The sequence below is a fragment of the Coloeus monedula genome, assembly GCF_965178545.1.
Source record: "Coloeus monedula genome assembly, chromosome: 1".
In the NCBI taxonomy this organism is placed as follows: Eukaryota; Metazoa; Chordata; class Aves; order Passeriformes; family Corvidae; genus Coloeus; species Coloeus monedula.
This window is the reverse complement of record NC_138781.1, coordinates 21200626-21227488: the sequence shown is the minus strand read 5'-3', so window position 1 is coordinate 21227488 and position 26863 is coordinate 21200626. Positions and strand designations below refer to the sequence as shown.

At 38.8% G+C, this 26863-nt stretch overlaps 2 protein-coding genes across 3 annotated transcripts in view; both read right to left on the bottom strand.

The window, feature by feature from the left end:
* Window positions 1-2702, bottom strand: part of ITGA8 (integrin subunit alpha 8) — a gene marked incomplete at both ends in the record, with an annotated part of 110210 nt that extends 107508 nt beyond the window's left edge. The window contains 2 exons of the mRNA XM_082278149.1: window positions 2228-2352; window positions 2518-2702. Coding sequence (XP_082134275.1) covers window positions 2228-2352; window positions 2518-2702 — 310 coding nt within the window. The remainder of the gene's footprint in view (window positions 1-2227; window positions 2353-2517) is intronic.
* Window positions 2703-8543: 5841 nt separating this feature from the next.
* Window positions 8544-26863, bottom strand: part of MINDY3 (MINDY lysine 48 deubiquitinase 3) — a 48520-nt gene continuing 30200 nt past the window's right edge. For both annotated transcript variants that reach the window (XM_082285489.1, XM_082285490.1), the window contains 5 exons: window positions 20141-20213; window positions 19259-19331; window positions 14232-14319; window positions 10467-10538; window positions 8544-9613 (listed from right to left, as the gene is read on the bottom strand). In XM_082285489.1, the coding sequence (XP_082141615.1) occupies window positions 9464-9613; window positions 10467-10538; window positions 14232-14319; window positions 19259-19331; window positions 20141-20213 (456 nt within the window). In that variant the 3' untranslated portion in view covers window positions 8544-9463. The remainder of the gene's footprint in view (window positions 9614-10466; window positions 10539-14231; window positions 14320-19258; window positions 19332-20140; window positions 20214-26863) is intronic.

Sequence of the window (26863 nt, the reverse complement as noted above, 5' to 3'; positions counted from 1 at the left end):
GAAGAAGAAAAACTCCCAAGTCAGTTACCAGTATCATCATCAACTTCCTGTATGATCTTCGACAACCTGGACTGACTTTTTTCTGTTTATTAGAATAAATATTAAAAGTGGGAATATCAATATTTCTGAGTGATGTTGTAGGAGAAGATATAATGAGTACAAGATGTCTGTACAAGAAAGAGCCATGAACTGAAAACACTCCATGTATTTACTAAGGACTAAGTCCCAGTAGGCATAAAATAGCTAAAGGCTTCAAAAGAAACTGTGTGACAGACTATTTGAAATAGTTTCACCTAGGATAGAGCTCATGTCTACTACTCTGCTTGGGGGAAGAGTGGAAAAGAAGGAAAACTCGATCCTGTAAATAGTGAGTTTGGGAGAGAAAAAAATGACATGAAATATACATCCACACATCAGCCAAAGGAGTCACCTAAAGCTTATTGGGGATGGCCTTTCTGTTGCTGGCAATGAAGAATGAAGGGGTTGGTACAAGCCATGCAAACCTTCCTGGGGTCCTTGTCTACAGGACATTGCTGAATTGTGCCAAATGACACCTCTACTGCCCTTGGGACTGGAATAAGAGAGCCAGGGACAACACTGCAAAATCTGTCTATGCTGCCATCCCTCCCACAAGATGTCTCTGCCTACACAATGGTTGCTCTCTGGCTGGACTTCAGCTGTCTACAAGTCAGGATTCTACCTATGGACACAACCATCTCAGCAAGACTGAATGAACCGCCCTTTGGAGATTCCAAGCTGAATAGTTGTGTGATACAGTCCAAAGCCTTACTGATATTCTTCAGTTTGTTTGTGCCTTTATTCAAAACATAGTTCTCTGCAAAAGGACATCTCTGCAAGGAGTATGGAACTGTCCCATGTTTCCCATAGGAAAGTCAGATGTCCTTCTAGTTTCATCACTAGACTTTCATTAATTTTTCAAAACTCCCCTTCAAAAACGTGCTGGAATTTTCATTTGGTCTGTAAGTTTTATATTCAAACTTGAAATTATTTTGTATAGCTAATACGTTCCACTTTTGTTACACGAACTATCTAACCATAAGATGGGAAATACATGAATATTTCCTCTATTTCCTTCTTTTATTTTAAATATGTACATTCAGGACATATCACAATTAAAATAATGTGCGCATACTGTCTACGTACATTTCCATTTCCATACATAACCAGATGCTGTACATAGCTTTACCTGCCCAAGTAACCATATACACGCACCTGAACTATCACTCACTCTGGGAAGAATGCTCAGCATCATGGGACAGTCATCCTGTTCAGTGCTCCTAGACACTAACACAGTAATAAGATGTGGGTGGTGGGAGTTGGGAGGAGTAAAGAATTGCTCTGCTTATTTACTACAGTTAAGTGAGCTCTTATAATTTAACTTGTGCTTTCAGAAAAAAAAAAAATTGTGTTCCCATTTCAATAAACCACAAATATTAAGATTAAATATAACCTAAAGAATAATAACTTTTGCTTAATGGTCAAACTGTCAAAGTCTGCCTAAATAAAGGAATCAGTTTTGAAGACTCTGCAAACACTAGGTTTAAATTATTTTCAAGACCTATAAAGAGACAACAGAAAGCATAAACAGCTTGAATTGTTTAAAACGTGTGTTCCCTCTAATTAAATAAGAAACATCTGTCATGGGATTTTGGAAGTGGATATAATCTATCCACATTGTGCCTAAATCGGTTTACATCTAGCTTCACTGTTCTAAAACTCTTGCATTCTGAATAGAATTAAATAAGTATCCCACACGAGGCACTTCATCCATCTAACAGCCAGAAATCCCCTCGTTGAAACTAGCAGCAAAGACTAGAAATCCTGTTATTTCCAAGGTTCAGAGACGTTTGAGACAAGGCTTTTGGGGCTTTGCCTTCTGAACATGCAAAAGTGTTTTCAAAAGCAGGAATCTGCAACAAATGCCCTTCATAGAAGAAGAAGAATGGGAAAAAAAAAAGAAAAAAGGCAGTTATTAAGATGAAGTGCTCATGCTGGAGGTCACAGTCCTGTTATTTCCCTGGGGACCATTGAACCATTCCCCGCAAGAGCACATGCATTCAGACTCCCAGGAGCGGGATTTCTCCGGCGAAGCGCAGATACTCGGATCAAAGCGACCCAAGTAAAGGGATAGCGGAGGAGCCGAGGGGGACCCGGGCACGGCGGCGCGACACACACCGCACTGGCCGCGGGACAGCCGCGCACTTACTGGTGTTGTCGAAGGGGATCTGCCTGCACCGGGCGGCGGGCCAGGCGCAGTAATACACCGCTCCTCCTTCCACGATATCTGGCTGCGTGGTGTTGGCTTTGGGAGCTCCCACCAGGACACTGACCCTGCGAAACACACCGGGAGGGCACCGGGGCGATCAGAACAGGCGGGCGATGGGCACTGTCACCCCGCGGGCGCGATGCCGCCGTTCGCCCACCGCCTTCCCAAAGCGTTCCCCGGGCCCGGGGGCGTCCCGGCCCGTCCCCGCCACCCCTGGCGGCGGCACTCACGTGCTGGGGTCGGGGATGTAGAAGTCCACCGAGTATCCGAAGTAGCTGCCCGGGGGCCCGCTGTACACCGTCAGCTTCTCCTCATCCAGGTTGAAAGCCACCAGCGCCGGCGCCCAGAGCAGCGCTGACAGGAGGAGCAGCGGGTGCTGCCGACGGCGGGGCCGCCCGCGGCTGAGGGGCAGCATCCTCGGCGCCTCCGCGGCCGGCTCCCGCTGGCGCAGCGGAGCGGAGCGCAGTTGTGCGGCGGCCGTGCGGGGCGGAGCGCAGAGGTGCGGGGCGGTGCGGAGCCGGGCACTGCGGAGCGGAGAGGAGCGGTCCGGCCGCGCCGTGCGCGGGCGGGGGGCGGCGCGGGAGGCTCGGCGCCGCTCGGCCCCGCTCGCCCCCCGGGGGAGGCGCGCTCGGGCGCCCCCTGGCGGCCCGCGGCCGGGGCAGCGAGTGCTGCCGCCCGCAGCGCGGCCCGGGGAGGCTCCCGCGCGCCGAGGCGAGCGCCGAGAGGCCCCGCCGGAGAAGCTGCGGGGAACGGCGGCTGAGGAGCAGAACGCCGTGACTGCCCAGCAGCTACCGATGGCTGCCTGGGGGCGGCCGTGCTCCCAGCGGGAGATGTCGGGGTGTGGGCTGGTGGTTTCTAGTTGAACTTCTCTCGACTTCCAGCCTTTTCAAGAGTTTAAACTGAAGAGCCTGGTACTTGAAAATCTCTTTTAGGAAACTGAAGTGCATTGAAAAAATGTAAACCTTCACAGATTGTTATGTGGCTGCTCGGCATGGCCATTATTAAATAGAAACCAAACAACCCCAGTAACGAAAAAACCCCTTCGAAAAAATAAAACACGTAAAGCCGGGCACAGAGTTCAGATGACGCGTTACAAGATGCATTCCTCTATTCCTCTCAAAGTTTCTCCGTGAGTGCCTGACTACGTAAAGCTTTAATAAGCTGAAGGGGGCACCTCGCACTGGCGCAGAAGCGAGCCTTCACCACAGCTCCATGCAGGAGCAGGTGTCATGCCGCTTTCCCCACAGAAATAACCAATTGCACGTGGCACAGAAATGGAATGGTGCTTTCAGAAGGCTCTTCTAGTAATTTCTTCGTAAAAGTAATTAAAACTGATGGGGCTGTATAACTCCTGTCTTGAACTGTTCTGCCCCTGCAAGCCCCACAACGGAGTTTTAACTGGTTTTGTTAAGAATATATAGAAAAACCTGACTGCCTGAAATGCTCCCTTCCCCTACAAAGCTAAATGTGCCATTACACCCACATCTTGAGGGGACAGCATTATTTATATTTTTTTCTACCAACGCAAAGGTAGGAAGGAAAGGAGAAACATTTTATTTTCCATGTAATCAGCTCTGTGACAACAAGAAAAAAGAATAGTTTTTCGGCATTTATAACGCAGATATGTCCAAAACAGAATCAGAGAAAGAATAAAAGAATAGAGAACCCATTTATAAATATGCTACAGTGGACCTACCTATGAAAGCAGCTGAGAGCAGTTTGTTTTGCTCTGATATTCTGGTTACTTTACTTTTGTGTTTATTTTATTTTAAGTGCTCTATGGCAAGATTATTCAGATAAGACTAACATGCCTTTTCACAAAAATAGAACTGTGTGTTTATTTCCAGCATTAACTGTGTGATCCTTATTTGTCCCCACAGGCTTGTAATATCCCTTAATTCTGCTTGCCTTATATTTATGTCAAATTTACTTTGTTAAATGGTGAAACATCACCATTGACACTATTTCATTATTTCACATAGTACAAGTATCTCTTAGATATCTAAGCACCTGTAATAAATTCAGAAGTGAGGTACTTCTGAATGACTTTAGGATTAACACCTACTCTTAAAAGTCATGCAGTTTTAAGACAACTGAAGGCATTTGGAAGTTGTGTTGCCTTATGCTAAATAATGATGATGATGATGATGATGATGATGATGATAATGCTCTTTCTTAGCACAGCAATCAGTTCCAGGGCTGAGTGTCTCAAATGTAGTTTCTGGGGCTCAGAGAACTACTCAGACTGCTCAGAAGTGAGAAGGCAGCACATTCTGGTGCTGTAGCCATTTCGTACAGATCCATCCAAAACAGTTAAAATTCAGTAATTAGTACACTTGAAGATAGGTCAGTGTTCACACCAATGAAGCTGAAGAGGCGTAAGCAAGAATACAGGCAGTTCTCATGTGCTCCCCTTGTACCTGCCGTTCAGTTAGAAATACATGCCACCTAACCTGTTTGGTTTGAGCTGAATTTAAAAAAGTAAAAAAGTGCTTCAAACAGCTATCAGAGCTAAAACCTGTAGGAAGGCAGGGCAGCATGAAAAGAAGGAACTGTCTATCAAGATCTTCTTACCCCCAAAGTGTTAACCTACAACAGTCCCCCTCCCCTTACACTTTTCCTTTTTTTTTTCTCTCTATAGAGACATATGCATGCAGGATATTCCAAATCAATTTAAAGAGATAAACAAAAACAACTAGTTTTGCTTCTAGGGATTTTGTTTCTCTACACAACCTGGATCTGTTCTGATCACTGGAAGCTTATTTCACATCTTGCTTTCCTCAGACTTTAGAAATGTTTGAAGTGGACACTGATCTGCACAGTGTAAGAGGTAAGCAGCTCCCCCAGTTGCTGGTTGGCTGAAGCTTGCACTTTAGTATACCTGTGGTCTGATACATTAACTGCTTTGAATATCTAACTAAAAAGTCTTAATAGGCTCTAGAACCACACCTGGAGCCAGGACAGAGAGCTTTTATAAGAACATTTAGACAAGAGTCTAAAAATCATTATCTACCTTATAGAATAAATAGAAGGTCAGATGTGGGATTAAGTAATTTATGAACAAAAATTTAAGATTCATGGTGTGGATTTCTACAGCTAATATTATGTGCAGTTGGTGATGTTAGTATATCATTACGGTGTTTCCAATCTTAAAAACAGCTGAGTCAAATCGGAGGCTTCATTATCAGGGCTTTAGTGTTATTTATGCTATTACTTAGTAATGAACCTGCTAGCAGAGGAACAAATATTTCAAAGAATCGTATGGGCTTTTAACATAAATCTTATAAAAATTAATGACAATTTTACTGTTAAATCTGTTACTGTTTCAAAACATGGCAGTACAGAAGCTGAAATGTCCAATTCCTACAGGAAAACTTATCTTTCTTTTCAATTGTTTCCTAGTTTTTGTTTCTGTAGGCCAGAATCCTTCACCTAACTGTAGTTGAAACCACTACATAGACAGTATTTTGTATTGATTATCCTGTTGCAAGGGGATAAAATGAGGATGTGACCATGCTTTACAAAGAGAGCAAGTCAGTGGGATCTGAATTCAGGATGACATGCTGACAAAAGATGTTCAGCATTCCTCTTTGAACCTTACCTTTGTGAACATTGTCCAAGTTAAAAATCTTAGCAGAAGTAATTCCTACATGAAAAGCATTAAAGTTAATTTTAGATTGAGCAGATTAAATCTTATATCAATCAAAGCATATAGTCTGCAGAAAAATGTGTTTCTTTTCAAGAGATCTCCAGGAAATACTGATTTTTCATTAGTTACAGGTATTAACTGTATTAACATTAAGTCCATGCTGGTGAAAGCAGGGACTGGCTGCTTTGTGTGTGAAACCCCAAAGGACGGGACGTTGCAGGGGAAGCTGTGGCTACACTGTTCCCACTGCACCTCTGGCTGTTGCCAGCAGCAGAGCTGCAGCACAGGGCTCAGCACAGCCACGGGAAGCTGAAGGTGCTCCCTGGAACATGCTGGATGTTTTGTGCTGAGCAGACTTGCTTGCAAGCCGGAGTATCCAGAGTAGCTGTCCACAGCCTGACTGCAGACACTCATCTAGTTGGACAGCAAATTAGCGCATTGCACTAAGGGAGGTTCTTGTTTCTGCTCGGGAACTGATGTGTAGACACAGCCATTCCTCTCCCCCAGTGGATTTTACTCCCACATCAGTTGCCTGCTCCATCAAGGCCCATCTTTGGTTTCTTTGACCTAAACTCATCCACACAAGGAACAGAAGAGGTAAGAGAAAGCATACAGATGGACCAGATAAGCAGAAATTGTAACTGTCTGAAGGAACAAAACTTCAACAAAAGTATCCAAAAACCAAAATGCCCAGCATGTACTTAAGTGATTCACTGTTTTAAAGGGCCCTTTGTGTGGATTCTAACAAGGATATTTACATTTGGGTTTGTACTGGCTGCTTACCTTTAACAGTTCAGACTTTAACAAAGCAAATATGTATTTGTTACCCTTCAGCCTTCAAATCTAAGTCATGTGGGCTAATATAAAGCACTAGAAGTAGTCTTTCCATTATTTACTTAGATAACTTATTTGAGGCTGACTGTGAACTTCAGTATACATTAAAGTGTAAGAATAATTTCTTTTACCACTTAGCCAGCAGCTGACCCCAGGACCCTTTCCCCCCCCATCACCTTATTTTTATGGAAGTGAATTTAGAGCAAAAAGACACCAACATGTATCTGAACAATGTTCTGTCTCAAAGGGTTCTGAGACATGGGAAGGAGAAGCCAGTTTTCCAGACCAACTGTCCGATGTCCTGCTAACTGTACCGTGCTGCCAGCCAGGACAGTAGCTGTCTCCCAGAAGATACTGTCCTTTCCTTGGCAATTAAAATTGAATGACTGTGCAATATGTAAAAACCCCTAGGGTATTAATCAAAATGTCATGTAATTGCATATTTTGCTCACATGCTTTCTTACAGTTAGCATTATCAATTTGCTCTGGTTACTTAGAGCATGTGTTTAATCCCATAGAGTGCTCTAATATTACCGACTAGGCTTCAATTTGTAAACTGCAATATATACATACACACAGAGGCAGCACTTAGAGCAGAACAACTTGTGGAAATTGTATAGGTTCCTAGACATTTTTCTATGGGAGGAAATAAAAAGTAGCAAACATTAATGCCCTGCATGTTTTAAGGCTGCTATCTAAATAACCACATTCTTTTAGGGGATGAAAAGTGAATTTCCATAAAGGCAGAATCTCTCCCAGCTTGCTCATCAGGGAAGAAAGGACAGAAAGGTTCATTTGGCTGAGGTTCTCAGATGAGCTGCCTAAATGCCATAAAGCACTGTTAGCCTCTGTAATCCAAAAGTGAAGTAAACCAGAAGCCAGGTCTCTAACAACTAGGCAGTATGAAGGAAAAAGGATACAGGAATGAGGGTTCTTATATCACACCATCATTGGCTAAATGTCTCTGGAGTACAGCAGAAGTTTTAATCCAGACTAATGCTTATATACAGATCTCACATCAGCTGGGCTTCTAATTGATTTTTTTTCTGTGAGATAGAACATAAATTTTATGAGAGTGGGCTAGAAAAAAGGATGCATATTCTAATAGATTCAAGCTATGATTCAGTGCAAAATCTGGTGTGAGATACTCCAGTACAAGCCCAGGACAGATACCAGCATTCAAGACAAAGAGCTAGAAAAGTGAATTTTCCCGTTCCAAGGTGTCAGTGGAAGTCTAAAGACATTTATGTTAAATGTGCAAAACCAGCTAAAACAAATACCTATCAAGCTTGACTATTTTTTGAAAAGTAAAGTTTCATGCCTGACATGCAGACTCTCCTAATTTGTTATCTATAGTTTTCAGCAGTAATACCACTGTTGCACAAGTTTTTAATGTCAGGCCCACACCACCAGACAGAATACTTGTGTTCTAAGTAAAGCAAGTCCTAGGACAAATTCAGGAGTCTTTTCTGCAAAGGAATTTTTTTTTTTCAGAAAAAGAAATCTAAAAAAAAAAACAAAAAAAACCAAAAAAAACAAACCAAAAAACCAAAAAAAACCAACTCTCTTAATACTAAGATACTCTGTGGTCAGTTTGCAATAAGGAATGGTCATCATGGTAATTCCAGAAGTTAGGAAATTACCTTTTGGTGTGGGTTTTTTCTCCCCCAAGATGTGTTCAACTTGAAAGCTAACATTTCTAAACCTGTGGTCCCTTTCCATCATCTCAGAGAAGCAGCAAACAAGTCCAAGTAAACCAAACTTTGAATAATATATGATTCAAGGAAAAGATTTTATTTTAGGGCTAAGAAGTTGATAATAAATAAAGGAATATAATAATGTAATAACAGATGTTCTCATGCACTTAACACATACAGTAATGCTGGCTTACACTGCTGTTTGGACAAATTAAGAAGAGGTATTTGGCAATATTATAAGTTTGAATAGTTTAAAGATTATAGAACAAGAAATTATTTCTGCTGTTTTTACATTTCTTTTATACAAATTCAAATAAATATTAATATATCTATTTTTCCTCAGATTTTCTGTTCACTTTTAACATGCCCAATAACTAAGCCACAGTAATATACAACTGCCAAGAAAGATTATTTAAGAATTATACTTATTCCTAAAAATGTATCATATTTATGTCACATTGTGCAAGCTCTTTAGGTAAAATTAGATTTTAGGAAAAACTGCAGAAAATTTTAACTCATTAAAACATATCCAGTGCAAAGGCCAGTTTAGTCCACACATTATGGTACTGTAATGTAAGCTAGTATAATTTAAATAATAAAACATGCCTATATGATGCTGAGAAAGCTGAATATGTTTCATGTTTTAAAGATCTGACATCTAATATGCAGATTCTGCAATATCAGAATTTTTCAAATCTTCATGAGATGGCAAAATAATGGTAAGACTTTATAAGTAGGCTTTTTTTTTTAGGATAACTCACATTAACAGTACTACAGTGGCCAAAAAAGACAAACTATTATAATAGAAATCAATCTGATTAAAAAATTAAATATTCCAATTAACACTGAAAAAGTGTTTGTAATCATTATTTACAATTCCTCAATGATACCAGTGTATAACTCCACACAGTCAAAGTATACCACTCCCCAAGCAAATTCCAATTCCGTCTCCCCATCCGAGGATGCAACGGCCGGATGTTGCCCATGGCCACCACATCAGTTTAGGGAAGGAGATCGGTCTGTGGTCCAGAGCAGTTCTATGTATGGCCACTTGGTCTGCAAGCAGCGTTTCACGGGAGTGTCGTCAGTCTGCAGCATTGGTTCTTCAAAGCCCATAACAACTGCTGTGCCTTCTACATACATGACCTGTCAAAGTAAACCCAACTCTGTCAGCCTGCTCAAAAACTGTAAGATGAGATGATTATTATCACCAGTTTAGGAGAGGAGTTGTTACGATACACATTAAATCTGTGAAGTTTTACATACTTCTTTTTTTAATGAAATGGAGGTATGAAATGGAAAAACCCTAATCTTTGAATGCTTCTGCCTACATTTTGGGGTATGAAACTGCTGGATATTTCACAGGGGGGATTTTAAGGACTTAACTACAAGCTATTCCAAAGACTGAGCAGGTATATTTTCTGGAAGAGTCTTCTAACTTGAAGTCGTTCTTGTTCCTTATGGCTCTTAATGCCTTACAATCTTTTACTCTAAATTCTCCTTCAGGAACTTAGAATCAGTCATATTGTGTTTGATATACCCCTTTTTTCGAGAACACTGAAAATGAAACAGGTCATCTTTGTTTCCTCAGTAAATGGCTCAAAAAATACTAATTTTTGATGCAAGCCTGGACTACTAAAAAATTACATGAAAAATTCTGAACACCTAATTTAGATGTAGGATTACTTCTAAAAGTTGCATTTTGTGTATGTTACATCTCCACCGTCCCTTACAGTTCAGACCCCCCCTTATGACGGATAGGTGTGAGAAATGCTCTTTTCAAAACGCAGAGTTTCAGAGACCTGGTCTGGCCAAGTAATGCAGTACAGTAGCTCAAATATGATCAGGAGCACAAAGCACCTTCCAATTCCAAATACATCATTTTGGAAGAAAATTATCAAAATAATAGCTTTGTAAAACATCTGTTTCGAGATATTTTGCTGTAACTATATTCAGTTTTGCATAGCTACTGTTATTAGGGCTTAGAGGTACATCTTACCTTTTCATTATAATTAGATTGCTTCAGTCCATTGTAATGGTAAACAGTAAATGACTCTGAAACCCTGGAGTCCTAGTAGAAAGAAGACAGTTAATTTCATGTGGCATACACTGTGCCTTGAGTCTCTTGTTTTTACAACTAGATAGATGCATTCAACCAAGAAGACTCAAGGAAACTTAAAAAGTACTATTTCTTTTAGGTGACAAAATCTTCATTTTACCTTTCTTATCAGAAATAAAAAAACAGGTGCCAGTAAATTAATGAGTAATGGCCCCAAGAGCACGTCATGATTTTCTGTGTTCACCTGGACACTTTGAACTACAACTTCAGCACTAACCATGTAGAAGCTGTCCTAATTTTTAATGTCAGACACCTTATGCAGTAGTCACATGCATGTTTATTTTTCACTGTTTGGATGCTACAAAGTTTTTTACTAAGGACTAGGTCCAATCTCTGGCCCTCCATCTGAGAGCTAAAAAGCTAATATACTCCCCTGCCTAAGTAAACGAATTTTGAAGACACCGGTTCTGCCAAGGTCCAACAGCAAAAGTACTGGATCTGGTTGACCTTTACTGTTCCAGGTGTTTAAATGTTTTAGTCCTAAGAGGACTGAAAGCTTTGGATTTCACTGAACCAGGAAACACAAATCAGGTGTAGTATCAGCTCTTTTATGCCTACCGGACCAGGCTCCAAACAAAAGCTTATCCCTTTTTTGAGCAGATGGAAGTAAAGGCTGGAACGAGAATAAATCTGCTCAGGTTACAGTACATCCATCACATTACAAAAACCCTCATTCATTTTTCTATTCTTAAATGATTCACAAACTCTCTCTCTCTATGGGTCTCTCACAGCCATCCAAGCTATTCAGTGGAAGGAGGGTGGTGAAAAGGAAGATAAGTGGTAACTCTGCTTACAGAAGTTGCTTCACAGAGATAAATAAAATTAAGCTTTGCTGGGAGGAAAGAGGACACATTCATTTCCCTGAGGAAGTTACACTCACCCAGAAAGAAAAAAAATGCTGCTTTCCACTTCCGGTCCCATGGAAGTTACGAATTCTGTGCAGTTATTGTTTAAAAAAAAAAAAAAAAAAAGGGCTAGCAGGGAATTCAGGAATCCCCCTCTAAAGGTGACTGCCCTAAGCACTAAAGAGTCAGGCTGAATAGCTTTGAATAATTTATTTCTAAGCCAGCAGCTTTCAGATGGAAAGCTGAGATACCCTCCTACTTCTGAGATGGAGTTGAGTACTTTCTAGGAGAGTAAGAATAGGGGTTTGAATATCCTCAGTGAAGAAGGAATTGAATCGGGATCTCCCAAGCCCTAGCTACATGTTCAAATATCAACACCAAAAATTCCAGCCATCACTGTTATCTGCTATTTCCTCAAAGTATTTGAAAAAAAGACCTTAATCTTCATTTGTGCTGAATTTCACTTTCAGAAAGAATTCTTTCAGGTGTCAGTATGGGTAAAAGCTACTGCTACCTGATCCACAGAGTACAGACATTGAAAAAATGGATACTGGCAAGTTCCAGTCCAAAACATGCAGATTGCTCTAATAGCACCCATAAGGCAGTAACAATTGCCATGTTTTGTACTGGAGCCAGTGAAGGTTTAACAGGACAGGCAAAACTGAGTGGTGGGGAATTAGCACTTAACAGACAGGCGTTGACTTGGGGGCTCCAACTTTACAGCAGGCAAAGAGTTCCTCCACCAAGGTGAGCAAGGCAGGGTTCTGCCCATGATTGCACTGTGCTTTGTTCTCCAGCTTCCCTTCTTCAGTCAATGATGCCCTTGCAACAGGAAAGAGAGGCAGCAGCCCCATACAATGGCTCTTTTCTCCCCCAGCTATCTAGGGCCCATGGTATTGGACAGTTTAGACACAGCCAATTATGGAGGATGTTCTTTGGCTTTCTGAACTTCATTCTAAGCATCTGGGGCCTAAAATTAAGCAGTGGAGTCTTCCAGATTTGCAAATGTAATATAATTGTAATAAATAAATTATATTCAATTGTGCAGATATTTCCACTTCTGTATAAAGAAATGGAAGGAAGAAGAAACAGTTGGCAAAAATACAATGCAGATATAATTCTATAAGTCCAGAGAAAATTAACACTAACTCCTCTTTCTCTTTCCTCTAGATGATGAAAGCCTCTGAATGATCTATTCAATCCCTACCATCTATGGCAGTGCAATTCTAGTGTCTTCTGACTGACCAGAATGTTTCATAGTACAGAATACTATACCCAGTGCTGCACAATCTTTAACAAAATATATATCGCTGAAGGCACTTAAAACCCAGCAGTTCCACATTTCCTTGATTTTAAAAATTAAGCCACATAGTTTCAGTGACACATTAAGCTAAAAAGCCTTTAAAGAAGTACTCCTCTCAGGCCTTTGTTGGGGTGGGTCAGCCTACTCTCGGGCTGAAACCATCAAATGTCAGTCACCAGATGAGATCACTGAGGTCTAGGTTACCTCCCCCTGGGCGGCTCCAAATCCTAAATTACCTCCCCCTGTTCCAGAAAGTTCTCCCTTTTTTAGTTATTAATTGGTTCCTTGTTATGACTCCTGCCTCCCTGTTTTCCCCATTTGTTCTGAAAAATTGTATCCTCCCCTCTGCTTGTACCCCACTGGTTGTTTTCTCTTTCCCTGCCTTACTCCACCCCCCCATAAAGGGGGCTAGCCCGCGTCTCCTCCGCGCTTTTGCTGGTTCCTGGTCCCCTCTGCAAATAAACCTGTTGGAACTCACACCAGAAGCCCCTCCCGCCTTCTTTGCCTCCGGGCTAACGCGAGCCATTCCATCGGCTGCCCGACGTGCTTCCTCTGAGGAGGAGCCAGCGCACGCACCCATCCCACGCTGATTCCACTGAGCCGTGCAGCGAGGACGCTGTGGAGGCCAGCGCTGCGTCCCCTCTGCCCGAGGCCACGCCGGGGCTTGTGCTGACAAGCCCCCGGTTGCGTTAGGCCTTCTCCTGCTTCCACCAGCCTATCCTTCTATCTCCAGGTAAACCTGCTCTCTTTTGCCAATACAAGCATGTGCATGGCAATGGAACACGCCCCCAGACACCTGCGAAGAGAGCTCTTAGCCAGACCAGCTCCCTGTTCTGGCTTACCACATATCTGTTTAAAGAGGCTCCTGGTGGCAGGGAGGCAGTGTGAGGGCAGGAAAATGTGATCCAAAGCAAAGGGAAAAGAGGACAGCAGTGCTAGGTTAACACCTGCCTCTCGGTAGTGGTGCAGTCTTGAACAATATACGGAGCAGACTGAGAGTTTGAAAATAATTTTCCAATTCCACATATGTTAAACCTAAGTCTATAATGACTTTTTGTTAAATGTCAAAAATTTTACTTTAAGAATTGTACATAAAAATAGTTTTAAATATGTTTGCAACCTTTTCCCATTTGTTGGCAATATTTTTAATATTCATAAAACCAGTATGGTCATTTATTCTCATAAAAACCAAACTCCGATGAACTTTCTGTGTAAGGAAACAATGTCACATGCAAAATGATTAATTTCCTGAACTCAAATTTAGAACTTGTTGCTACAATGGAGCTTCCTTCCAGAGTAAGGCTGAAAAAATCATGGACATGTTACAGAAAACAGAAGTCTACCATTTGTGGTGGAATACAGAAGTTATCTGCTGATCAGCTGAGTTGAATGAATGCAATACTTACTAAAAATTGTGATACTGATTAAAGTTTTTAATGAGTCACAAAGCCAAACAGAATAGACAATGCTCTGCAGCAATAAAGCTATATTGATTACCTGCTCAGGGAAAAATTCTTGCAGAAAGGGACCCAGTAGTATGATGCCCAGTCCTTCTGGGTCTAATTTGGTCTTCATGAGGTTTACACTAAGATAAAAACATTGAATATAAAAGTATGAGTAAGACACTTTTATTCTTGCATGACGAAGTTATGCTGTGCTACCATAGTACTGACTGCCAAGTATAGCAATACTATTCTATTTTTAATCACAAGTGACAACTACACCAGAATGGTATGCAAGTTGCCAAAACATGGTTATTTTTAAATAAAAGTAATTTGTTATTTTAAATTAAATAAGTGATAATTCTGAAGGACCACCATATTTGGTAAAATAATTTGAAACCCATATAATCTAAAACCAGGTTTACAGCCCAAAAGGCATTTTGCTGTCTTGTAAGCATTCTTTAAAGATACAAAAAACAGCCATCTTTCAAACATAGCTCTGTCACTGCCAAACAACCTGTTTTTAAACAGATTTGAAAACCTTCCAAGATTTTCTAAGTACACTGAAATAAAATTAAATTTAACAGATACATTTCTACATTTACATTTACATCATGTACTTGATATCAAAGAAGCCAGAACCAACAAACAATGGAAATACTAACAGTACTAATCTGGAAGCCTTACTGCATGACTATGATCTAATTTCAGGTCACTGCAAACGAAGGTCAGTTGTAAGTCTATGTATCTATTTAAGCAATATATTTCTACAGGCAGCAGATTGTATCTATGTGCATCTACCTAGTCCTCTGCTTTAGTTACAAGTTGTACCGTACACAAGAACGTCCTCATTGGGTCAAACCAACAGAGCATCTTGCCCAGTATCCTGTTCCTGACACTGGCCAGCAGTGGATGCTTACGATACAACAGGGCAAACACACAGCCTTAGTTTACCCTCCCCATTTCCAGCAGTCTGCTGCTCAAAGATATCTTCAGTGACAGGCAGTATCTAAAACACAAACATACATATTTTTTTTCCATGCATGTGCCTAATTAGCTTTGAACCCATATATACTTCTGGCTCTTAATAAACTCCACTCAAAAAATGAAAACTAAACTATGGATTCTTGGGAATAGATGTTCTCTGTTTTGAACCTGTCACCTGATAATTCAGTTTGATGATACCCCATTTCTGTATTGTGTGAAGCAATTAACAATCACTCCCTATTTACTGTGTAAATGGTTGTCTATCTTTTCCAGGTCAAACAGTCCTAACCTACCTTTTCCTTGCACTAATGGCATGCCATATCTTTAATTAGCCTTGCTGCATTCCTGATACCTTTCTACAATATTCTTTTTCCAAGCTGAAGTGAAACAGCAGGCATTTATACAATGACATAACTCCTACGAATCCCACTCCATGTCTATCACTATCAGTTTAAATCTAGAGAGGTTTCCTGACCAGTAATATCTAGTTCATAGACCAACAACGTGTATGTGAAATCAGCATTGCTTTCTCCCTTGAGTGACCAATCTACATTTACTGTACTGACACTTCTCTGTTACCATATCTTCTAGTAACTTCTGCTGCTCTTACATACTGTTTTTTTAACATCTCAAACACATTTGTATCAGCAACAATCATACAAATCCCTACTGCCAAATCCTTGCTGGCAAAATAACAGAATTCACAGACTTAATACAAAATCCTGTAAAATTCATCTAATTATCTCCCTCCATTAAGAAAAGGTGACATTTTCATTCTTTGGTCAATTCTTTATCTACAAAAACCATTCCTTCCTATTCCATGCTTACCCATGAAATATTTATATGAAAATTTTCCCTCGACTGGCCTTCAAATCCTTTTCTAAGTGCTGTTGTTCATTTGTCACCTTCTCATTCTGATACTGTTTGGTACCAGCACAGTTCACAGTGGTAAGTAACCTAAAACAGTTCAGCAATGCCCTTCTGATGTTTCTTCAGGATTTTGGTTTTTTATTACTTTTTTTCACACTTCAGAAGTTTAGTTACTCTGACCACCCATAAGAAGGCTTAAGCACAGAACCCCTCAGTAATCTCCAGTGATGAGGAGAACTGCTCCCTGCCACCTTCCCTGGTGAATATAAAGAACTCACTGCACTTTTCTAACTGAGTACTTTTAAATATTGGGAGTCGTCTGTCAGAACTACAAACCTCTTGCAAGCCTCTTGGCACTGACAGGCTCAGAAGAATACTATTAGTTTTATAACTTTGCTGATTAGTCTACAGAAGATTTTAACTCACTTCATATTGTATTTACATTTAACATTCCATAAATCCAGATTCTTCCCTTTTTTTTTCCATGTAGGCACTATGTTTTCCTCTCAGAAGACACATTCTTAGCTTCTCACAGATGCCTCTTTTACTACATAGGCCCTTAACCACCCCAGGTCTCTTTGTTGGGGGCTGTGGGCAGAAGGTGTCATTTCCAAGGTCTTTTTGATTGTTGTACATTTTGTCCTTCTGGCTACCCCTTGCATGTCTTCTTTAAGTAACTTCCTTTCTTGGTCCTAACATAGAACTACTAGTAAATTATTTGGACTCTTTTTGTTTCTCCCTCAACACACAGAGGATATATTATGCAAATCTTAAGAGAGTGGCTCTGTTAAGGTCCTTGGAAGGCAAATTTTAAAATTCATAACACTGACTGTGATATCCTATAAACCATGCTAATTTACCACCTTTAAAAAAGTTCTCTACTCAAGTGAAACCACGATTCAGGATTTGCAAGATACTGGACTTCAATCCTTCTATTCCTCATTCTCACTGCTCTCGAAGTACAAAATTTTGGTATTTCAGTGGCTGTTTGAAACCTGCCCAGATTCCTGAAATGCTGCAATAGAGTTGCAAAAACACCGTGTTTGCAAACAGAACCATGACAGATAATTTTTAAAATGGACTTAAAATTATGTAATAAGATTAAAGCAAGGTATATATGCACTAAAGAAACACAAGACCTGTTTAAAAATACAGAGCCAGCTAAGTTTTTAAATATGGTCAGTGTACAGAATTTAATCAGTTAAGCAGGAGGGTAGATCTAATAAACTTGGACAGTGTTATGTTTCAACTGAGGCTTTTTCCTTCAGCAGATCCCTAGCACCTTTCAACGTTACTGGTACCACAGCAGAGCTACTGAACATGTGTGTGCTTGTGCTTCAGTCTCCTCAGTGCAAAGCCTGGCACTTGAACCGAAGAGGTTACAAGTGTTGGGGTGATGGCCTTTGTACTGTTATGGCTGAGAAGTGTGTGGGGACAAAAGCCTGCACTACTGGTCAAATAGACAGCATAAAGTGTTTTAAACAAGCTAAGTCTAGATTGAGAGATGTTCTCAAATTGACGCCCTAAAGGGCATCAAATGGTTTTTAGAAACAGGCAAAACAAATGAGACAGGTGGGTTCTCAGACACATTCACTAAAAAGCTAGAAAATTTTACTAAAAACACATGCAATGGCATTCAGTACTGGCTAAGTCATCTTGCTAATTCATGCCTGCTCTACAGAGTTTTCCCCTCTACAGTTCTAAAATCCTAATTAGGTCTGATCTTCACACATCCTGAGATTCTGAGAAACTTAAAGCCTTGGACTAGATCATCACAAATTTAAACAGTACATTTGAGGCAAGGCCTTTAATTTTCCTTAAGAACAAACAAACAAAAAATAAGCAAAAAGCCTGTATGGAGTTTGAAATACATTATTTGTACTTGTGTTCCACACTAAAAAGACAGAACATCTAGAACCAAAAGAGAGTAGGTTCTCAAGATAAAGTATTAGGCAATATATTTATTTAAGAGGAGATGATTTAAGACTGCATATTCCATGGTTTCATCATGACTTTTCAATACAGCAAGTCTTTCGACTGGCTTTTCATACATCAATTTATATTTGATGTGCTATGCACAATAAAATAAGACAGGGCTATGCCACAAATGTCCTGAATGCCAAACAGCCAAATGGAAAAACTGCTGAATGAAAAATGAGGATTTCTGCACACTGATTGAGACCGCAGAACAAAAAGGCAAAAGAAAGCTTCTCAGACCTATTAAATGATGGATTTTTTCTTTCCCTTCCTTTAAAAAACAAATATTTTGAAGATTTCACCATTTCCTGTCATAATATGAACATGAGCCTTTTGTCTTGTACTTTCTTTTGGTTTGGGTACCTCTTTATTTCAGTTTTCACTCCTATCCTCCAGAGAACAACTCAGTAAACTTCATTACACTTCAAACATTTGGAAGGACAGAAAATGGGCTCAATCACATTTCAGATGGCTGTCATAAGTAAACCTGCAGTCTCCACAGTCATTCCAGTTTTGACCCAAGTAAACTAGACCAAATGTTTACAAGAGAGCAGAAGCATCTTTTGGAGCAGTAAAAAAGTTCAAGGCCTTGGCTCTCCTTTCTGGGTTAAGCATTTAGTCACAAAACATGGTAAGTTTTCACACTGAAAGTTAACTGTTGTCACTTAATATTAGTCTTGTCTGTCCATATTAGAGTTAAAACATTTGAGTTTTAACTATAATCCCGAGAATCAATGTGTCATTTCTGAAAATAAATGGTAATTATAAACACTATAAGGTCCTGAGTGCTGGTGGAAACAAAACTGTAACTGAAGCAGTTTCAGCTTCAAACTCTGCAGAAAGATCCAGTGGTAATCCAAATCTGCCACTGAATACCTTGATTGTTTAGTTCTTCTGTCACACAGTTTCACCCCCATTAATATATAGAAATATAATCCTGCCTGACTATCTCCTCAATATATAGTAATGCAGTAGGTCTGAGGGATTTTTTTGCTTCTAGTTACCACTACCAAAGTTAGAGACATCTTAATTTTAATTCCTCCCCTTTAATTTAAAGCTGACTTAAACATTTAAAAATAACATTCTGTGCCCAGAATGTAAACTAGGAAAAAAAATCCAAACCAGGAAAGAAACCAAAACCAACCCGAAATTATAACACGTATGGGTTAACTGAATCCAGAAAAAAAGCCTTAAATGATAATTAATGTGATTGATACTTCTGCAGTATTTAAATTTTATTATACTTACTATTCAGGATCTGAAACAAGGTCCAGAGCCTTCATTACATCTTCTAGCAGAGTGTCAGGTATAAAACCATTATCTGAAGAAGTAGCAAAGCTTCTTGTGAGGAAAAGAAACAAAATGCTTTCCAGGAGAACAAATTTCACTCAGAAGTACAAATACTACATACATATCTTTATCTGTAAAATTTGCAAGCAAATGGTGGGGTTCTAGAAGGAAAGCAGTTTTCAAATGCTTCTCTCACACTTTAAAAAAAAAAAAAAAAAAGAACAGTGCAATACAGAAACTGGATTTACCACTCACACAATTAGAAGCTTAATACTTGCTAAGAATGCAATCTTTGTATAGAGTTCTCCACTAGGTACCTTGGGGTAATAACTGTACCATTTTTCCCTTTTGATTAGTTAAAGTACCCGAATGCCAGACATCCTGTTTTCCAAAACATAAGAAAATTTTCTGTGTATGCTGCATACATTCCAGAACAAAATCTCATGAAGAATGAGTCATATTAGAACAGTTTTTTAATGAAAATTTCATATTGGAGAAATAAATTTTATTTAAGCTTTATGTTAATTACAAAGAACATTACAAGGTTAAAAAAATCTGTTAAAAATTCTACTTCCTATTTTACAACTGCCCTTACTGCAGAATTCTCAGATAATTTCTTCATAGAATTATGGAATGGTTTGGGTTAGAAGGGACCTTGAAGATCATCTAGCTCCAACCTGCCTGCCATGGGCAGGGAAACCTTCCAGCAGACCAGGGTGCTTAGTGTTGTAGATTGACTCCTGCACTGAACATTTCTTAAGGACTAGGCATTTCATTCCTCTCTTAATGAGTACACTTCTATTAAAAAAAGCTTATTTCAGCACAAAGTACAGCCCTTACCCTCAGGGTCATATGTCTGGAAAACTCTTCTTGCTTGTTCTGAAGGCGCTTCAGGAGCAACAAGGGCCATGTCCTATGGGGGGGGAACCACAAAGAAACCTTACAAAATATTCTTACTTCAGAAATAGATTACTAAGAAAGTATTTAGCAATACTACACCCAGTTGGAACCTAAATTAATGAAAATTTCAATACAACAGAAGAAAAGTTAAGGTGATTTGGCAATTTTGCTGAGTGACGTAAAACAATCAAGAAATATGCTAACGATTACCCCATAAACTTCTAGACAAATTTTATGCAAGTCTTTTCATGCGGATGTTGTGGCACAAAAGCTAATTGGAAATTACAATTCCAATCATTTGCACTCAAGAGCTTCAAGCGGGAAAGAGCACAGAAGAAACTAATTTGGGAGGAGTCCCTTTGTCCTGATAATCTCTTCTGGTGAGAACAACTTGAAAATTGCTTACATACTGGAAAAATAATTTCTAGATTTTTATATTAATTCAGTATCATAATAAGGTAATTTTAAGGGTCCATAAATACTACTTAATTGAAACAAACCCACTGTTTAATGAAAAATTTTCAACTAATTTTATAAATGAATTATAACTAGAACATTTAGAGAAAACCAGTATTTTAACAGTTTTTAAACTGCTTTAACTCTTTTTAAACAGTTCATGTTTACATATATTCTAAAATCCTTTAAAGTACTTTCAGATAAAAAGTCCATATTAGCTCAACACAATTAGTTTCATGATGCCAAATAATGTATGAAGTTGAGCAGTTGTTGAGCACATACCCTGTCATAATGGGTAACACGTTATTATATAAGGTACATACAATACACTATGAAATTTTGTAGTATGTGATCAACTCTTAAATAATTTGGAGCACAAAACATACTAAGCAGTAGATTTCATTATTACAGTGTATTACAGTAAACTAATGCAAATATTTCTCGGTTTAAAATCACTGATGCCATGGCATGTAGAGCTTATTAACAAGATGATTAGTGATTTCAATATTCAGGATTTAACTCTGAAGAAGGGGTATTTTAGTGGTAGTTTCTTACTAATGAATCAGCAGCTCACAAAGGCTATGCAACAAGGGAGAACTCTTAAAATTTCCAATAGTATGGAAGGATATAACCCAAAGTAACTTCCAATGGCATAGACATATAGCTTCAAATGTAAACTACATAGTTCTACTTTGGTTTATGAGTATGCAGTTCTTTCCACACAATCTTAATGTAATCCAAGAACAAAGACTATCATTTGCGTTGTCTTCCCTACCCACAAATTATCTTGTTAATGTAGTACTTTCCACACTCTCACGTGATGCAAAATGGATTCTTTAAAACAAGTGTCCTGCAACTACCAACAAACTTTTTTGATAGTCCAATTGCAAACACTGTGTATTTCTGTTAGCATTTTAATTTTTCAGGTCCTTAGTTTTTCAGTTCATGTATGTGTACATGGGAAGAACTTAAGAGGTGAAGCCACTGAATGCATTACTCAATACTGGAAATTCTCTCTTTCAACAGAACTTACAAATACGGTAAAGCCTCCAAATTGTTACATATTAACACTTTTTATTCACTAAATGTGATTTACTGATGCCCTAAGCAAGTAACTTCAGGTGAAACCTTAGAAAAGTCTGCCCTAGAGAGATGACCAAAAAACCCGCCTCTGTTATCTGCAAAATAATTCACCTTTTCACTGAGACTGCTGTCCTATAAAAAGTTTAAAATGCAAGATCCTTTATATATAAATCCCATACAACCTCTAACTTATCATGTCATTCATTTCCAGTATCCAGGTAACTTTAAAAGTTCAATTAGTCCATATATTTGTATCTAGGGAAAAAAAAATACTATAGCTCCCTCATGCAATAAAGCTGAAAATGTGATACACATCTAACAAAAACATATTTCAGCTGCCCAAGCTGATATTTCACCATATGTGCCAAAATATATTCCCCACTCCAGCCTTATGAATTGCATTTTGATGTAACCCATGCATTGAAAGTTCCATATAAGGGAATCCCATAAACAGTTAATTACAATAATTATTTCCAATACTAAGTACAACATGTCCCAAAAATCATGTTTCACTCATTTGCTCTTGTGATACACAAACAAGTCATTTTATATTACTTTGAAAAGTTATTCTCATCAGTAGTACCAGTTATTTTAAGATCCCATGTTTAGCCTCAGAGGCAAAAAATATTCTTCATAAGTTCTAATGAAAACATTCCAGAAGTTTTCATTCTACAAATCAAAAGCAGAACATAATGGCTAAGCCACACTGAAATCCTGGCTATGAATTTTTAAAAAGATCACACCCTGAAAGACCAATTGCCCTGAAAAATGAAATCTGCTCGCACATGAACTGCTTTATGGTTCTACACTATCACTACTGAGCGATATGGGTAAGAATTACATATTGTAATACTAACTTTCTTCTTCAGAATTTATCTAGAAACAACATAGAAACACTGGTTATTTATCAACTTTTTAACTTGCTGTAACTTAATCGCATCTGGAGAACTGAAGTTTATTTAATCCAGTCTTGTATTACAGAGAAAAGCATGTACTTTTCAACGCTATAATCAGTGGCTTTCAAGGCATCAACTTTTCCAAAAAGGCTTCCTAAGAAAACAAGGTAGATGGGATCTCTGAAACTGACTTCCATGTCTCTAACTGACTTCTGAATCCATTGCCAAATTTCAATTTTACAGAGGAAACAGGAGTCTCACAACTGGTTGTTGAAACTGGATGCCAGGCAGAGCATTTCAGTGAGGAGTTGGTTCAAAAAGCAAGCTGATTTCATGCGTCAGCAAGGTTCCTCTGGAGATTATCTTTTGAAAGAGAAGACACTTCACACAGTCCTACTGATGTACTATGTAACTGTATCATTACAATTCGGACACACAGGTCTTCCACACATGACCAGAATGCATTTCAAATTGATAGTGGTCTGAAGTAAGAATGTGCAACTTCAGTTCCTCCTGTGGCTGTAATCATTCATTTGCAATGAATTTCCACATCCACTGTATGTACCCCGGAGGACACAGAAAATGTTCTTCTTCAAAAGGTGAAGGGATCCTCCACCTTTTGAAGAAGAAATGTTCTTTTAGCCTAAGATATAACAACTCATTTAATTAAGAGAGAATAGACTTGAATGCAGCTTTATTTGAAGGGAAGGAGCAGAAGTGCCATATGCATCAGCACACATACAAATTAAGTTGTGTGTCCTAAAGGCATCAGATAGTTTAACTTGTAGGGACTGGCTAGGAAACAAACCAGTAAGTAAAATTTAACATAGACAGTATCAGTTGAAAAGCAGGAAAGCTATCATCACTACAGTAGCAAAAATACACTCAAAGTCTTAGAGTGATATAAAAATCCAGTTGTTGATTCTCATTAAGATGAAGAAGGCTCAATAGAACTTGGGCATTGCTTGAAATGACGTAACAGCTTTTTTTGTAGATTTTTCTAGGAGCTATTTATCAAACCAAGGAAAAGAGAGGCCTTAAGATATAAAATGGGAGGCCATTATTACCATCATGCAAAGAACTGAACAGTTATGGAGAGGTCATAGATCTTGTTTCCTCTTAGGCACTACTAAAGCAGTATTGAGACTGCTGAGGTATGAAGTTACTGGTTCTAAAAATACTGAATCTACTGTCAATTTAGGCAGGCTATTGTGAAGGGCATGTTTGAAAAGGGACAGTTAGAGAATTATGCCGTGGTAACAAAGCAAGTAAAATCCTAGAGCCCTTACCTGCAAAGTCCATCCTAAACCATTTGATGTTATTGACATAAATGCAGTTTAAAAGATTATGAGTCTGGCTCTGAACAGAGGGATGGCCAATGAAGACTAGTTCAAGACTCCCATTTCAGGGAGTCTTGAACTAGTATTCAGGGACATCATCTGCACCAGCAGTTCGCAGGGGGCACTGTCCCTGGTTGTTGCAGTGATAGCAGCGCCCTGCACAGAGTGCTTACAGTGATTTTCTTGTGCTCGCCAATGGAATGTGAGATTGCTCTGCAGCATATTATCTTCCATGAGTGAAGGCATTAAAAAATGCCAAACAACTGGAATATAACCAAAGAATACTTGAAGGAGTATAAAATTTTTCCCACTTGAGAGCTGTATATGGAAAAACTGAAGGAAAGGTCCTTGACTTATCTGTCACTATACAAGAGCTCTGCAGCCACAACTATTTCCACTTCAGAATGGCAGGTGTAAAAGATCATATACTGTATCCTCCTAAGTCTTGAAGAGGGGCTATGAGTCTATCAGGGATTCAGAAAATGCCCAAAGAAAATACTTTTCTTGAATAAGAGAGGAAAAAGACACCACAGGAAGAATGCCACCCCCAAAGTAGCAGTGTTCTTATCAGGGGTCAGAAAATACAATATTGACCTTGTAGTTTAGACCAGGAAAATAACAACAGTTTATCTGAAAGTGTTCATCAAGGGATAGTGGCGGTGGAGGAGGAGGACCATTGACGGCAAGCAATTTGTTACAACAAGGTGGTTAAAAGGAAGCAAACTGGCTCTAGCTGCACACTGCCTTGCAAAAGTGAAAGGACTGTATTTACTTCACAGTACCTGCAGTACCTTGCTGAGAACAGAAGAGAGTTCTCCATAGGGAAGAATGAAAAGCTACATATGGACTACTTCAAATTCTTTTTCACCTTCAGCCATACTACCAGACAGAAAAGAGAGCCTAATCCAAGAGTGGGGTGAGGCTGTGGAGGAAAAGTGAACACAAACCAAAGAGGAAGACTTAATAACAGAAATCTGAGGACCCTGTCAGCCTATTCATCTGGAAAGTGGGGTTTTTAACATACACTCAAGTAAGTTATAGAAACCACAATATATCCTCCATTCCTGTGGGAGAGGATGGTTTAATAAGGCAGCCAACAAAAAAAGCCACAGCATAGCAGTTTTTAAAAATAAGAGAAACACAAAACTACAATTAATACCTGCTTAACAGTTACATTGCCAGAGATGCTGGTGGTTTATTTTAAAACATCCCAAGAAGGCAACAATTCACTTGGTGACTCATGAAAAAATAAGAGCTTCTTCAACGTGTTCCTTGCTTTCACGGACTGATTACAAGAGATTACTGTGAACCAATAAAGATTAGGCATATAGTATTTTTCTTATTCAGTTAGTATCTTGTTTTGCTCATCAACATAAAGTCTTTGTTTTGAAAGCAAAAATAGATTACTGGAATTATAGACCAGGAGTCAGCAAATTTGAGTTTACTGGAATTCTTATCTAATAACTAAATTATATACTACCCTCAAGTCACAAGCTTAATCTGAAAGGGCAGCTTTTCAAATTATATTCACATAGCTTTTTTTTTTTTTGAAGACAGAATGCAGTGCTATGCAAACACTATACTTTGTTCCTATGAGGAATCAAGCTGGAAGTGGACAAATTCCACACTTTATGACTTCCAAAACCTCCACAGTATAACTCACTAAGATGAACTTTAGCTTCTATTATTATGCTACCCTTTTTCCATGTAAAACAATTAATATCTAGTCTTAAATACTATTTCTACATCTAATACCGTTTCAGTCTATAGACATGAGCTTATTGCCATACAACGCAGTGGTGAGTATTAACATACTAATTCTATTTGGGAATTACAATAAGGAGGCAGGAAATGAACAAGTATGTCAGGAACATTTGATACCAAAGTTTACAACAAGTGAAGATTCACTGGAGAAATTTAGAACTTCCTAAGTACAGTTCTCACAATCCTGAAAGCTGCACTTAATGTTGGAAACCAGCTTACAGTATTCAGTTTCCCACTTAAACCATATAATTCTCTCTTGGGATGACGAAAACCCTCTGGCTTGCCTCAATCCAGAATGATGAAAGTTTTTGCAAATAGACTGGATCAATTATTTTGTAACTCAAAACCAACAAGTGTTTCTAAAGGACAATTTTTAGCATGGTTAATTAACCTAACAGTAATATTTTATGGCTTTTCACATGAAATGTACAAGCTCTGGGAAGCAATGAAGAAAAAAGTATACTAATAATGGCATGTAAGCCACTGTTATTTAGTATTGGTAAGGAGTATTTTAAGAAATCTTTATATGCACATTGCTATGTGTACAGAGAAAATACTAAATATTCATAAATATCACCGTTTCATATATTATAAAGAGTATTGCTGTTTATGATCATATTTGAAGTATATTATTTCAGGTAGCAAATTCCAACAGTAGCAGAATAGAGCAATTAGCTTCTATAAAAACCAGTATGTTTATTCTTTTATCAATACAATACTTGTGACACTTTTTCATTAAAGCTGTATTATACAGTAAAGCCCATCTCACTTCACTCAAACTGCATGAGCTTTCTTAACTATGCACAGAGAGTGACCAAACTTCTCTAAATACACCTGCACTGTTTCAATATTTTCATAGCCCAGTCTCTTTGACTGACAACTTTGGCACCCCTCTGTAACAGATATTCTTAAAGTACATATATAAGATACCCTAAACTATCAACTGGTAGAGGAAAATGGCATTGGACTCCCTGTAATACAAAGAGAAAACAGATTTCATGTGCTTCTTATGTAAAACAAACTAACACTGAAAAAAATGCACTTAAATATTGAAATGACATTACTACAGTTTTACAAACAAAAGAATATATTATTCACATAGCTAATCACATGTAACTTCTTAT